The sequence below is a fragment of the Copadichromis virginalis genome, linkage group LG20 (assembly GCF_057382275.1).
Source record: "Copadichromis virginalis isolate Kocher_CV1m ecotype Utaka linkage group LG20, C_Virginalis_male_GT1.1, whole genome shotgun sequence".
NCBI classification, from domain to species: domain Eukaryota; kingdom Metazoa; phylum Chordata; class Actinopteri; order Cichliformes; family Cichlidae; genus Copadichromis; species Copadichromis virginalis.
The window spans coordinates 12499673-12511733 of NC_140637.1; the positions used below are offsets into that span (position 1 = coordinate 12499673).

The window sequence follows — 12061 nt, forward strand, 5'->3', positions numbered from 1 at the left end:
TCAATAAGAATAGGTTGCAGTTGGGGGGGAAAGCTGGTCTATGTCTTTATTTAGTCATAGAAGAAGGAGGTACAGTATAATAACCACATACAGTTGTATAAGAAAGATGCTACATTCATGAGCTGCTGTGTCAGGGACCAAGCAGTAAGGCATAAAGGTGTTTAATTCAAAAAAGGGGTTTTATTGACCCAAAACATAAAAATTAATTGACAACCCAAAAACCTAAACAGGCAGACAAAGAAAAGATGTCAACTCAATAAACTAAACTCAAAAATGGCTACTATATAACCAACTAATACAAAACAATTGAACAAATTTGAAACATCCCCCAGGCAATAAAGAAGGTGATTTCGTCCAATTAGTCTGTCAGCAGTACTTCAACCCCCAGGTAACTCAAACAAAGATGTATTAATGTAACATAAAACAGAACTTTGACCTTGCAGTGTTCATATGTGTGCACGCCATATAAACATTGGAAGGTGTGATGGAAAAAAATAAATGAAATAAAGAAACAATATCTTGGACAATAAGTAGAATATATTTAAAGTAGTGACTGCAAAGTAAACCAACACACTCTGTAAACTTGACATCTTCATCTAAGTTGTGTTCATGACGGAATAATAATAACAATAAATCACACTTTTTCTTTCATGTAAGATCATTTGTATTCTTCAATAGACAAAAGGTTAAAGTGTTACTTTAATGTTACTTTTTAATTTGTTTTACGCTGATGAAGTCGTGGTCATTATGCTGTGACAGACACTTTGTGGTACCACCTGGCAATGATGTTGGGGTTGTTGCTGTGTGACAAAGTGGCCATCAGCAGCTTGGTGCCAGGTGAAGTAGCCGTGATGGACACCTTCTTCTCTATCTTCTCGCCTGGCTGCAGGAGAATTATCCTGAGAGACAGAGCAGACAAATGTATTCTTTTCACATCTCACCTCCCACAAAGACAGTACAGCTCCAGAGCTCGGAGATCTAATGTTTTGCACAGGCGAAAGCAGGTAGTAATAGTACAAACTGAATAAAGGAGAAATTGGTGAGGGATTTTCTATCCCACAGTACAAAATGATCCCAATATCTCCATGTGCTGTGGATGATGAATTTTGAGTAATGCTACCAATTTCTCAAGGAAACCTTTGCCAGGTAGAGATTTTTTTTCTGGCTCACAGACCTTACTCTTCTTCTCCACTATATATCAAGCCAAAAAGCTAATGCCAAACCAGTCTCAGTAATGCTGATGTATAACATCTTAACAAGATACATTATTTCTGCATAATCTCTTCCCTTGTTAGCTAATTCATTCCTCCCGGGGGTGTCTGTGCAAATAAAAAGCCAATGGATACAGATTTACAATACCTTACACATCCTTGAAGCCCATAAAAAAGAAACTGAAGAAGAATTAACCAAGTGAAATTCAGTGTGTAAAAATAATAATGGAAAAAATAAACAGAAAAAACAACAGCAGGGTCCTGTATATTTTGTGTGATGCAGGAAAAGGGTGGTTGAATGGGTTTTATGAAGAGGGATGTTGTTTTTAGGTTTTTTAAAAACTACATTTGGCACTGTAAAAAAAAGCTAGCTGAAGCTAAATACACTCACTGCCAAACCTGAAAATACAGACTAGTCATTAGACGGCTAGGTGTTTAGTTGGGATGACTGAAACAACACTATTTTTAAAGGAGGTGTGGCACAACTGTAGACTTTTCAAGACTTTACGACCTCTCGACATTCCTCAAGACATTCCACCTTACCATCAGCCACAGATTTACAGTACTTGTAATCTTAAACAACAACCATGAACCTTCAGCAACCTAATTTCTCGATGAAGAAATCTTGCGTTTATAAAAGTGAGATAATGTAAACAGGTCATCATCAAATAAATGGAACAGTAAATTAATTGCCTGTGGGCAATGGTGCTCTAACATATGACAGATATGACAGCAACTTGTTTTTGCTGTTGCAGTAACATACCTGACCGCATTCTCAGGCCACATTCCTCAGACATCTGCCCAGTTCAGATTTGAAGGGAAGATAGTTTTGTGTTTTTTGACACACTTACTTGGCCACTTGTTTGCCCTCCAGCAAGCCGGCTCCCTGCACAGTCAACACAGCTTCATACAGAGCTGTGCTGAGGCAGTTGGTGAAGGACACAAGGACTGTGCGCTGCTTCTTCAGCTGGATAGAGTTGCCTCCTTCAATCTACAGAGCAGCCACAATTACAAGAGCACACAGGGGAAAAAAATTATCTGTAAAACTGATTGTGGCAGATACTGTTTTTTTAACCCAATAAAAAAAGGAAAATAAATATGGATATTTTTAAAGAAGCGTGGGAAGCTTTCATATGAGTTCGAGGTGGAAGCTTGTGTTTTATAAAGTTTTGAATGCTAGTGGTGTTCTTCTTCACACAGCATTTTTCACCAATATTTTCTCTGGCACCAAACATTATCTTGCAGTGTTTTATAAGTGAGTTACATGGATCCACCTTTCTTTTGGCTTCTGTAAATGATTCACTAGACACTGCTAAAAATGCTAATAGCATTAGCATTTTGGGCTCTAATCTGCTCTTTAGCAAAGTGACTTATACTCTGTGTGAAAAAAAATCAAGGAATTAATACTTTTTGTTCAGAGTAAAACATCAAGTCTCCAATATTTTTTTGGTCAGTTAAGTAGCAGAGAGGGTGGTTAATCCGTTTCAGCTGCTTTGGTCCTAATGAAATGAACAAAAGCTGTAAAATAGGGACAACAGTGAGACAATCAGGAACTGTTTTACAAGTGGAGGCCACTGACATTCTTTCCATCCTCACTGATTCTGTTTTGTTTGGTTTTTTTTACTAGTTTTGCATTTGGCCAGAGTCGCCGTTACTAATGGTAGCATGAGGTGCTACCTGGAACTCACAGAGGTTGCACAGCTGGTGCAACTTCTCCAGGATGGCACATCAATACATGCCATTGCCACACGGCTTGCTTTGTCTACCAGCTCAATATCATGGTGGAGATTCCAGGAGACAGACAGGTACTCTAGGAGAGCTGGACAGAGCCGTACAACGCCCTTAACCCATCAGCCAGACCGGTGTCTGCTCCTTTATGGAAGGTGGCACAGGATGAGCACTGCCAAGACTGTAAAAATGACCTCTAGCAGGACACTGCTGTGAATGTCTGACCAAATAATCAGAAACAAACTTGATGAGAGTGGCCTGAGGGCCCGACATCCTCTACCTCTAAAGGGCCCTGTGTTCATTGCCTGGCATCATGGAGCCTGATTGGCATTTGCCATAGAATACACATAGGAGCAAGTTCACCCTGAGCACATGTGACAGACATAAAAGGGTGTAACAAGTTGCACCTCAGAGTGTCCAGGAGCTCAGTAAAGCCCATGTCCATATGTGGGAGGAGATCCCCCCCAGGACACCATCTGCCATGCTATGAAATTTCATCAAAATGACTACCCTACCGTATCATTTTTTTTCACTTTCCATGAAATGATGTGGCACCTTTTCCAAACACACGGCCAGTCCGTGTCACAATAGATATCCAGCACTGAGATCTGATGTGTTTTCAAAGTGTTCCTTTAATTTTTTAAGCAGTGTATAATTCTATATATTCATATGTACATTGCACAATGCCCGTCTTCTTCTTGTAAATTTTAGTTTTTATTGCTGTTGTTTTTTGTTAAGCCCAGGAGGACCGGTGATAAGACTGTGAGAGCTTACTGACTGAGAGTAAAGAATATGGTTTTTAGTGAGCCTGTGATCGTAACGCTTCATGACCTTTACTCTAACACTTGTATCACTCCAAATTTGAATACCGTAACATGCTGATAAAAATGAAAATAATGTGCAAATAGGAAAATGAAAGAAAAAGATTATTGAGAAACATCTAAAGTCTACTGAATACTGAAAGCATGTCATCTTGACAGTCGTCAACTACTTCATTAGTTAGTTTCCAAGGTACTGGAAACATTCCTCAGACGTTTTGGTCCATGTTGACATGATAGCATCACACAGCTGCAGTAGATTTGTCGGCTACACATCCATAATGTGATTTTTTTTTTTATATCAACACACCCTAAACTTGATCTGTTGGATTGAGATCTGGTGACCGTGGAGGCTGTTTGAGTACAGTGAACTCATCATTATGTTCAAGAAACCAGTTTGACATTGTTTGAGCTTTGTGACACGGTGTAGACTGTGCTCACACAAAAGGATAGTCGTGGTCAGCAACACTGTAGGCTGTGGTGTTTAAACTAAAATAAAATGCTCAGTTGATACTAAGGCTAGCAGATTTTTTCATGAAAATATCCCCTGCACCATTACACCAACATCAGCTTGAACCATTGAGACAAGGCAGGATGGATCCATGCTTTCAGATTTTTTACACTAAATTTTGACCCTACCATCTGAATGCTTGACCAGAAAGTGAGTCTTTATTTTCCAGTTTTGGTGAGCCTAATAAAGCTCATTAATTACACTAAATAGGCTTTGGAATTTAATATATGGTGTAAAGTGAATGAATATAGTTGGTCAGGGAACAGCAAAAGAAATTTATTTCTTTGCTGAATCTTTTCCTGCAAGGCCGACATATTATCAGTTGACTGACATCATAATGTGAAAGGTAATTTGATTTAGGTCACCAAACTATGTTAGAGAGACTGTTGTTGTGCATGCTCTTTTGATGTGATTTTGACTTTGTTCTTCATTACAATAATAACCTGATCCTGTCATATTCAGCTGACAGCCATGAAAAAGATAAAAGTGAGGAAGATGAGGAAGGAAGAGAAAGGAAGACAGTGCTATGTAATTCATATATAATACTTTGTGAGTTGCAGAGACAGGAGGGGGGATGTTGTTGTACCTGTATGGTTATTTGTGGAGGGCTTATGCTGAACTCTTCAGCAGCCAGAAATGTTTCTTTGGTCCTCATGTCCTTTAGCACCACTGCCAAGTTCACAATATCATCACCAGCCAGGAATGACTGATATTTAAAATGAGAGATGGTGTGATTGAGTGTTGTCACTGGGGATGAGGAAAACGTCATGGGAAAGGGAAGAAACGAAGCAAATCAAAGGGAAGGTTAGTTACTTTGTTTATCAAACACTAATCTATATATAAGCAGTACAATAGTAAATGTACTGGAATCATGAATGTATTCAGTCACCTGAAAATGGCTGTATCTGCACCTCTGTTTGTGCGTCCCAGAAGGCCTCACACGGGCTGCTGTCGTACTCTTTCACCTGAGCGTTGATGTGTCCCACCAGAACCCTGGGGTTCTTGCACTGGTTTGTGATGGTCACACATATGTGGATGGGCTCACCCAGTTTTGGCACCCCAACTATTTTTAGGGTCACGTTCAAATTGGGTGACATTGTACCTGGTAATAACATGTACATTGTTTCAGGTTAAAGATATGCGACTAGAGCTGGTTTGATTTTCACCACTTGAACAATCTAGCTCGTTCTAGATTAAACCCTAAATGATTAAAGGTGTGTAGAAATTATACACACACACACACACACACACACACACGCGCATATATATATATATATATTATAGGTTTTATATTATAGGTTCTCCTTCATAGCATTCGTTTCAAATCTCACTATGGGAAAATACTGACTCCCAGAATGTCAGACATGTATGTTAAGAAGACAGCTGTCCCCAATAGCTCCACATGGAAGGAGCACCCACCTGGGAAGAACCTGCACTGAGGACTGAATGCACCAGGTTAGGCACTGTAACATCTAGCCTTTAAAACCTAGCAAAGCGCCCGGTGACAGAGTTAACACATGAATGTGTTAACAATTTAGCTTAGCCCCCGATAGCAATAAGGGGAGTCTTAAAGGTTGTTGGGGATGCTCTGGGGTACAGACACTGACCTTGGTGTTGCAGTGTTCTTGCACAGACTGAGGTGTTTCCTCCTGAAAGAAAAAGCAGAAATAAAACTACTTGAACTTCTTTTCTCATACAGAAAGTGTCTGTTTTTCAAGGAACAATTGCTGAAGATCTTTAGCTTTTTAAAAGTTATAAGAGAAACATTTTGCTATGACAAGCCTCAGAGATAGATTGAGCACATTCTCTTACTTTTGTCAGGTTTATATGTCAGCTTCAGATTCTCTGGTTTATCTGATCCGATGCTTTTGGTGTAGATGAGCTTTCCCACACACTCAGTGTCCACCGTCTTTCCCACCACCAGTCCATTGTGCACAATTAACCTTACGACATCCGCATCAACAGAGGCACAGACGAATGGGATGTCGTATCGGGCGTCCAACCAGTGGTGCTGGATGGCAGCAACTGGACAAGGTCCACAGCAAAATATCCCTGAGGATCAATGTGTTTACAGAGAAATATCAGTCAGTATCTTTCATTGCAAATCAATGCAATCTATAAAGAGCATAATTTTGACAGCTATTTGGAGCAGGGGCCTACATGTACCTTCACTCTTTTCCTGCGGTGTTGGGTCCACTACCTGCCAACCGTCACACCCTGCACCAAGATCTGGTCTCCTCATCCAGCACTCCACCCACACATGGAAGTTCCTGCAAGAGGTCAAGTACACTGTTCCAAAAAATAGTAATGTCAAAGTATCTTACTGCATATTTTACAGTTTTGTACTGTCTTTCTAGAATATCCTTAAGTTTACATAAGTAGACTGTGATTTTACATGTCAAAGGTAAAATAACATAACATCACTGTAAATATAGTAAAACACAATTTACTTGTTTTTAAAATAGATTTTTTTTGTACATATGCATATTTAGATTGTAAAAATACATTCAGAAATGCATCATCATTTCACAAATATTTGTCTGTTATGTGAGAGAATGATCTGTTAAATTCAAATGTAATACTATGGAAAAATATATAAAATGATCGAAAATTAATGAGAATAATCAATAATTAAAGGAGTATTTGAATTATAATTTTGCTGAAAATTTCATGTCATCTAGGCCTGATTCAATAATTCAGAGGTAACAAGTGAAAATATAATTAATAGGAATAAAAACTAAAAAAAAACATCTAAAACATTGCACAGCCACGCTGTGCTAATTAGATATTTTAAAAAATAAATGTAGAGGTAGGAATTGCAATTAATATAAATCTCAAAGTATTCACAACATTCCTGAACAGAAATAGGCCTCTGCACCTGTGGTGAGGGTGTGGCCATGAAAACAATGTGACATGCCATGGGACACATAATAACATGACGCTAAGCATCGGCCAATGAATGTGAACTAACAACCACAAGGTCGCGGGTATGGCTGCACTGTAGGAAAATCCTAATATAAAAGTATTTTACTGTGCATTTTACAGTTCTTTTCTGTTCTTCTAGAATATCATTAAAGTTAAGTAAATAGACTGTGATTTCACATTTCAAATGTAAATTAACGTTGTCAAAGGAGCTTGCAAAGAAAAGCGTCTGGACTTCTTTAAGTTGCTTGAAGACGTTTCACCTCTCATCCGAGAAGCTTCTTCAGTTCTAAGGTCAAATAGTGGAGAGTCCCAGATATAAACCTAGTGGGAGTTTCCCCCCACAGAGGGACAAAAGGACCCCCTGATGATCCTCTAATCGTTAAAATGTCCCTAATTTAATGTCTAAAAGCACTTGGTAAAGGCAGAATCCCATGTGAAATTAGCGCAACAAACTGTATTGTCATTACTGGAAATAACCGTATTTTTATGAGGAAGTTATTTTCTGTTATGTTACGGTAGTATTTTGGCGCCCCAGGTGCCAGAATATTACCCTTTTTTTTAAGATGTTTTTTTAACAGTGTAGAGATAACTACAGATGATGTGCATTATGCAATTAATATACAGAACAGTCAGGTTAATTTTACAAAACAGAAAAATATTTGTAGTAGTAAAAAGTCCTTTTAGCAAGTTACACAATTATTTTGAAAGCCACTTTATGAGATACACTGTGCTAGTAGCAGGTTGGGCCCTGTTTTGCTTTGCACACTGCCTTAATTTATTTGTGTTACACATTCAACAAGCTGCTTCCTCACAGATTTTACTCCAGCATCGCTCAATTGCTGTAGATTTGTCGCTTCATCTATAATGTAAATTTGTCATTACACTACATCCCAAAGGTGATCTGTTGGATTGAGATCTGGTGATAGTGGAGGCCGTTTGAGTACAATGAACTCATTGTCATGGTCAAAAAACCATTTTGAGATGATCTGAGTTTTGTGACATGGTGTGTTATCCTCCTGGAAACAGCCATCAGAATATAGGGACACTGTGCTCAGTGGATGACTTGGTCAGCAACAATACTCAGGCAGGCTGTGGTGTTTAAATGATGCTCAGTTTGTACTAAGGTGCCCAAAGTTTCCAAGAAAGGATCCACCACACCATTACACCACCAGCAGCAACCTGAACCATTGATACGAGGCAGAATGGATCCTTCCAGCCATGATGTTTTATGACAAATCCTGACCCTACCATCCAACTCTTGTAGAAGAAATTGAGACTAGAAAACATTTTTCCAATATTTCTTATGTGTATTATTCCGGTGTGAATTGTATCCTTAGTTTCTTGTTCGGTTCTTCGGTTCTTCTATAACTTTGGTTAATTGAGTTACTGTTGCCTTGCTGCCACCTTGAAGCATTCTCCTATTACCTCAACAACCATACCACATTCAGAACTACTTACAGTAAATCACCTTTCTTCACAGTTTGAGTGATACCTGGTTTCAACTTCGACAGGTTGTTGAACATGTCTATACACATGCCTATGTGCATTTAAGTCCTGTCATGTGACTAGCTGATTAGATCTTTGAGTTAACAGAAAGTGAACACCTGTAGCTATTAAAGAAGTCACCGAGTGCAGATTGCAAGAAGTTACAAAAAGAAATTGTATATTTATGGTTAAGAGCAAGTGACACCAACCAAATGCTGTCCTTTGACACGCCGAACTTCTCCCCTGTTCTCGTGTAAAACTCTTCAATTATCATGTTGCCATTTCCATCATGAGCTGCGTTGAAAACTGTTACCACCCTGGAGGGAATCCCTAGAACTCTCATTACTGGAGAGAGAAAAAAAAAGGCTTTAATATCATTTAAAAACCATATTTTCAATAATCACATAGCAATGCTGACATAATGCCTATGGCAAGTTACCATGGGAATGCAGTGTAAATGGTATGTCCCTTCAAAGAAAGAAAATAGATCCAATAATTGATCTAACAATCAAGGGGCATATGATGGAATTCTGTCAATCTACAGCATTTTAAGCATCACAAGAGCAACTTTAATCCATCCTGTGTGGACTCGCCTGTATACATTTAGATTTTGGGTCTGTGCTGACTTGTTTGGACAATTCTTGAGACTAATACTGGTATCACTTCTGTACTGTAGAGCAATTAAGACAGATTTAGGTCAACAAATCTAGAACTCCATGAGACATAGAACAACAGCTCTGCACAGGAGATAACTCAATCAAACACAGATTTCACCAATGATCTCATCCTAAACACACATCCTACCTGTACAGAGGACGGATGCAAAGACCCAGCATTGGCCATAACGCACAGGTCTGCATTTGGATGAGGCCCAGCGGAGAAGGATGTCAGCGCTGCCACTCCAGTCTGTAGGCTTCACACCATTTTTGTAACTGCCCTGCCACTTCCCCTCCAGAATACCCAGGTCATCGTTACAGTTTATCTAGAGCAGGAAGAATCACATTAATGACTTCACTTTTTTCCTTTTACTGTGGACAAAATTGCTTAGCATTATACTATATTGTCTCTCACCATAGCGCAGACCACTCGGCTGAGGTAGACAGGGTCTGCTCGTAATGTATAATCTTTGTTTTTGTCAGTGAGGTGTTGCGGGCTGAACTCCAGGAGCTTCAGACATGCTTCCAGGACTCCAGGCTCATACTGCATACATGTGGATGGAAATTTAGCATGTTACCTGCTAATAATGCTACTATATATGATCTATGCAGACTTGTTCTATGATTCTGGGTCACATACCAGACCAAATGACCATGGACGCTTGCTAACATTTAAACTGCTCCCCATATACACTAGCCCATAGTCACTTTTGATGTACTCTTCTTTATGGGCATCCAGTGGCATGTATACTGGATCACCTGAAAAGCGGTGATAGTTGGAATTATGTCTACAAAAGGATAACAGCAGACTGTGGACAAGAACAGCAAGTGGCAGCAGCTACATGGACTCACCTTTCAGCCAAGGGTTGCACAGTAGCACAAATGTTCCCAATACATAAGTTTTTCTGCTCCGTCTGGTCTCTATGTGGGCCAGGAGTTCATACAGAGCCACTGATGACTGAACAGGAGCGCAAATGTGGATAATGACTGACTGGGGATGCATGTTCCCTGGGTAGATTGTAGCTTTCCAGTCATAGAGCTGGGGGTGGGACTGTTCTTCATAGAACAGAACTGGGATCCTCTTTGACAGGCCACCTGTATGGTAAAGTAAATAAATAAATAAATAAAGATAAAAGCAGCATAATTTCCACCTTATAATTTGAATTTGTAATAAAAAAAATATAATAACTAAACTAGTTTTTTTAAAAATTGCAGAGGGAGTGTTCGCCCGGGGCGCCAAACAGGCTAGGACCACCACTGCCTTTGGGAACTGTACATTTCCCAATGCCTCAGAAGGGTGTGGTTCTCCCCTTTTTGACCTGTTGCTTTCTGGCAGCTGCTACAGTTTCTAATTGCTAATATCAGCACTGCCCTGGTGCAAAGGTGCTCCTGAATGCTTTTGAGTGCAATTTTTCACTTGAAAAAGTATGAGTGTGGTATTTATAAATCAGAAGTATTGCTTTAAATATGAACAGTCTTAGTCTTTGATACCTAAACAAACCTCCAGCACCAGGCTCTCAGCGCAGGGATTCCACAGCCAACTGTCAGACTTTAGCGTCACTTTGAAGGGTTTCCCTCGTCGAACCACAAGTCGGTTCCTACTAAGCCCCTGAGTTTCATGGGAAATGCTGTTTTCGGGAATCTCAAAGTTCATGGACTTTAGTCGGCAGTGGCCATTAGTGGTACCTGTAAAACAGATGGCAGAACCCATACTGATCTGAAGACAGTACACATGACAAAGATCTGTCAGGAACTAGAGAACAGACGGGGATAAGAAGGTAAGACGGGAGCTTTGGAGATGAATTTCAGCAAAGCCATCAATTTTAATTTACAAATCAGTGTTAAAGGAATTACAGGTTTTCTGGATTACCGCTGGGTAAAATGAACTTTAGAAAACGCAAAAAATAAACAACAGGACAAGAAAAAATATTGCAATGAATGATTTAAAATTGTTTCTTTCTACCTAACAAACGAAATCACTTAACAAATGATGCTGCCTCTCTCATTCATGTTAAAAACTATCCTATTCCGCTTCACAACTGTAATATTTATATTTATTACATAAAGTCCATGTATCAGATTACTTGGTAGAATATTAGTGTTATTTTCTTTACTCTTTGCACTTAATGTCTGCTGGAATAAAACTTAATTGGATTACTTTCAGCTGGAAAATAAACTGTTTATGCAAAATCATATGAAATTTAATCAATCCATTTAAGCAAAACTCAAAGCAGCTCAAACGCACACATGCGCCTTCCTATGGACAAGAAAAAGATTAAAGTTACATCTGAGTGGCAGAGTGCACTTACCATTGATGCTGTATATTGTCTGCTGCATGTTGTCCATGGTGTGACAGCTAGAATTGCAAGTGTTTGGAAGAATGACAAGCATGCTTTAAGTAGCCCTTCGCAAAGCTAAACATCTCACACCTCTCCAGTGATTAACCAATCACCATTCATTTTTTTTTCTTCTTATCTGATTTTAATTATGCAGGTGTCTGACAAAGTGTACGTCATACATTACAAACAAATTGCACACAAATCACAAATTGCAAAAGCACAGCAGGAAATTGTGTCAGTGTCCTTATTCTTAACTCAAAGTGCAAAACCTACAGAAAAGTCAACAACCTTAACACAAAAAAACATTTCAGACTTCATACCAGCAGGAGACACACCCTCCAACTTTTCAAGTATTCACTAGCCAAGCATTCGAGTGATGTCACTTCAA

General features: G+C 39.2%; 1 protein-coding gene across 1 annotated transcript; it reads right to left on the bottom strand.

The window, feature by feature from the left end:
• Positions 1–519: 519 nt before the first annotated feature.
• Positions 520–11691, bottom strand: LOC146684435 (protein-glutamine gamma-glutamyltransferase 2-like). The gene is made up of 14 exons (XM_085443449.1): positions 11644–11691; positions 10826–11020; positions 10187–10429; positions 9975–10093; positions 9750–9878; positions 9483–9660; positions 8888–9023; positions 6435–6538; positions 6081–6320; positions 5876–5917; positions 5158–5370; positions 4855–5015; positions 2063–2202; positions 520–899 (listed from the first exon to the last, which is right to left on the bottom strand). The coding sequence occupies exons 1-14, from the start codon at positions 11678–11680 to the stop codon at positions 746–748; spliced, it is 2091 nt and encodes a 696-aa protein (XP_085299575.1). The 5' UTR covers positions 11681–11691; the 3' UTR covers positions 520–745.
• Positions 11692–12061: the final 370 nt, after the last annotated feature.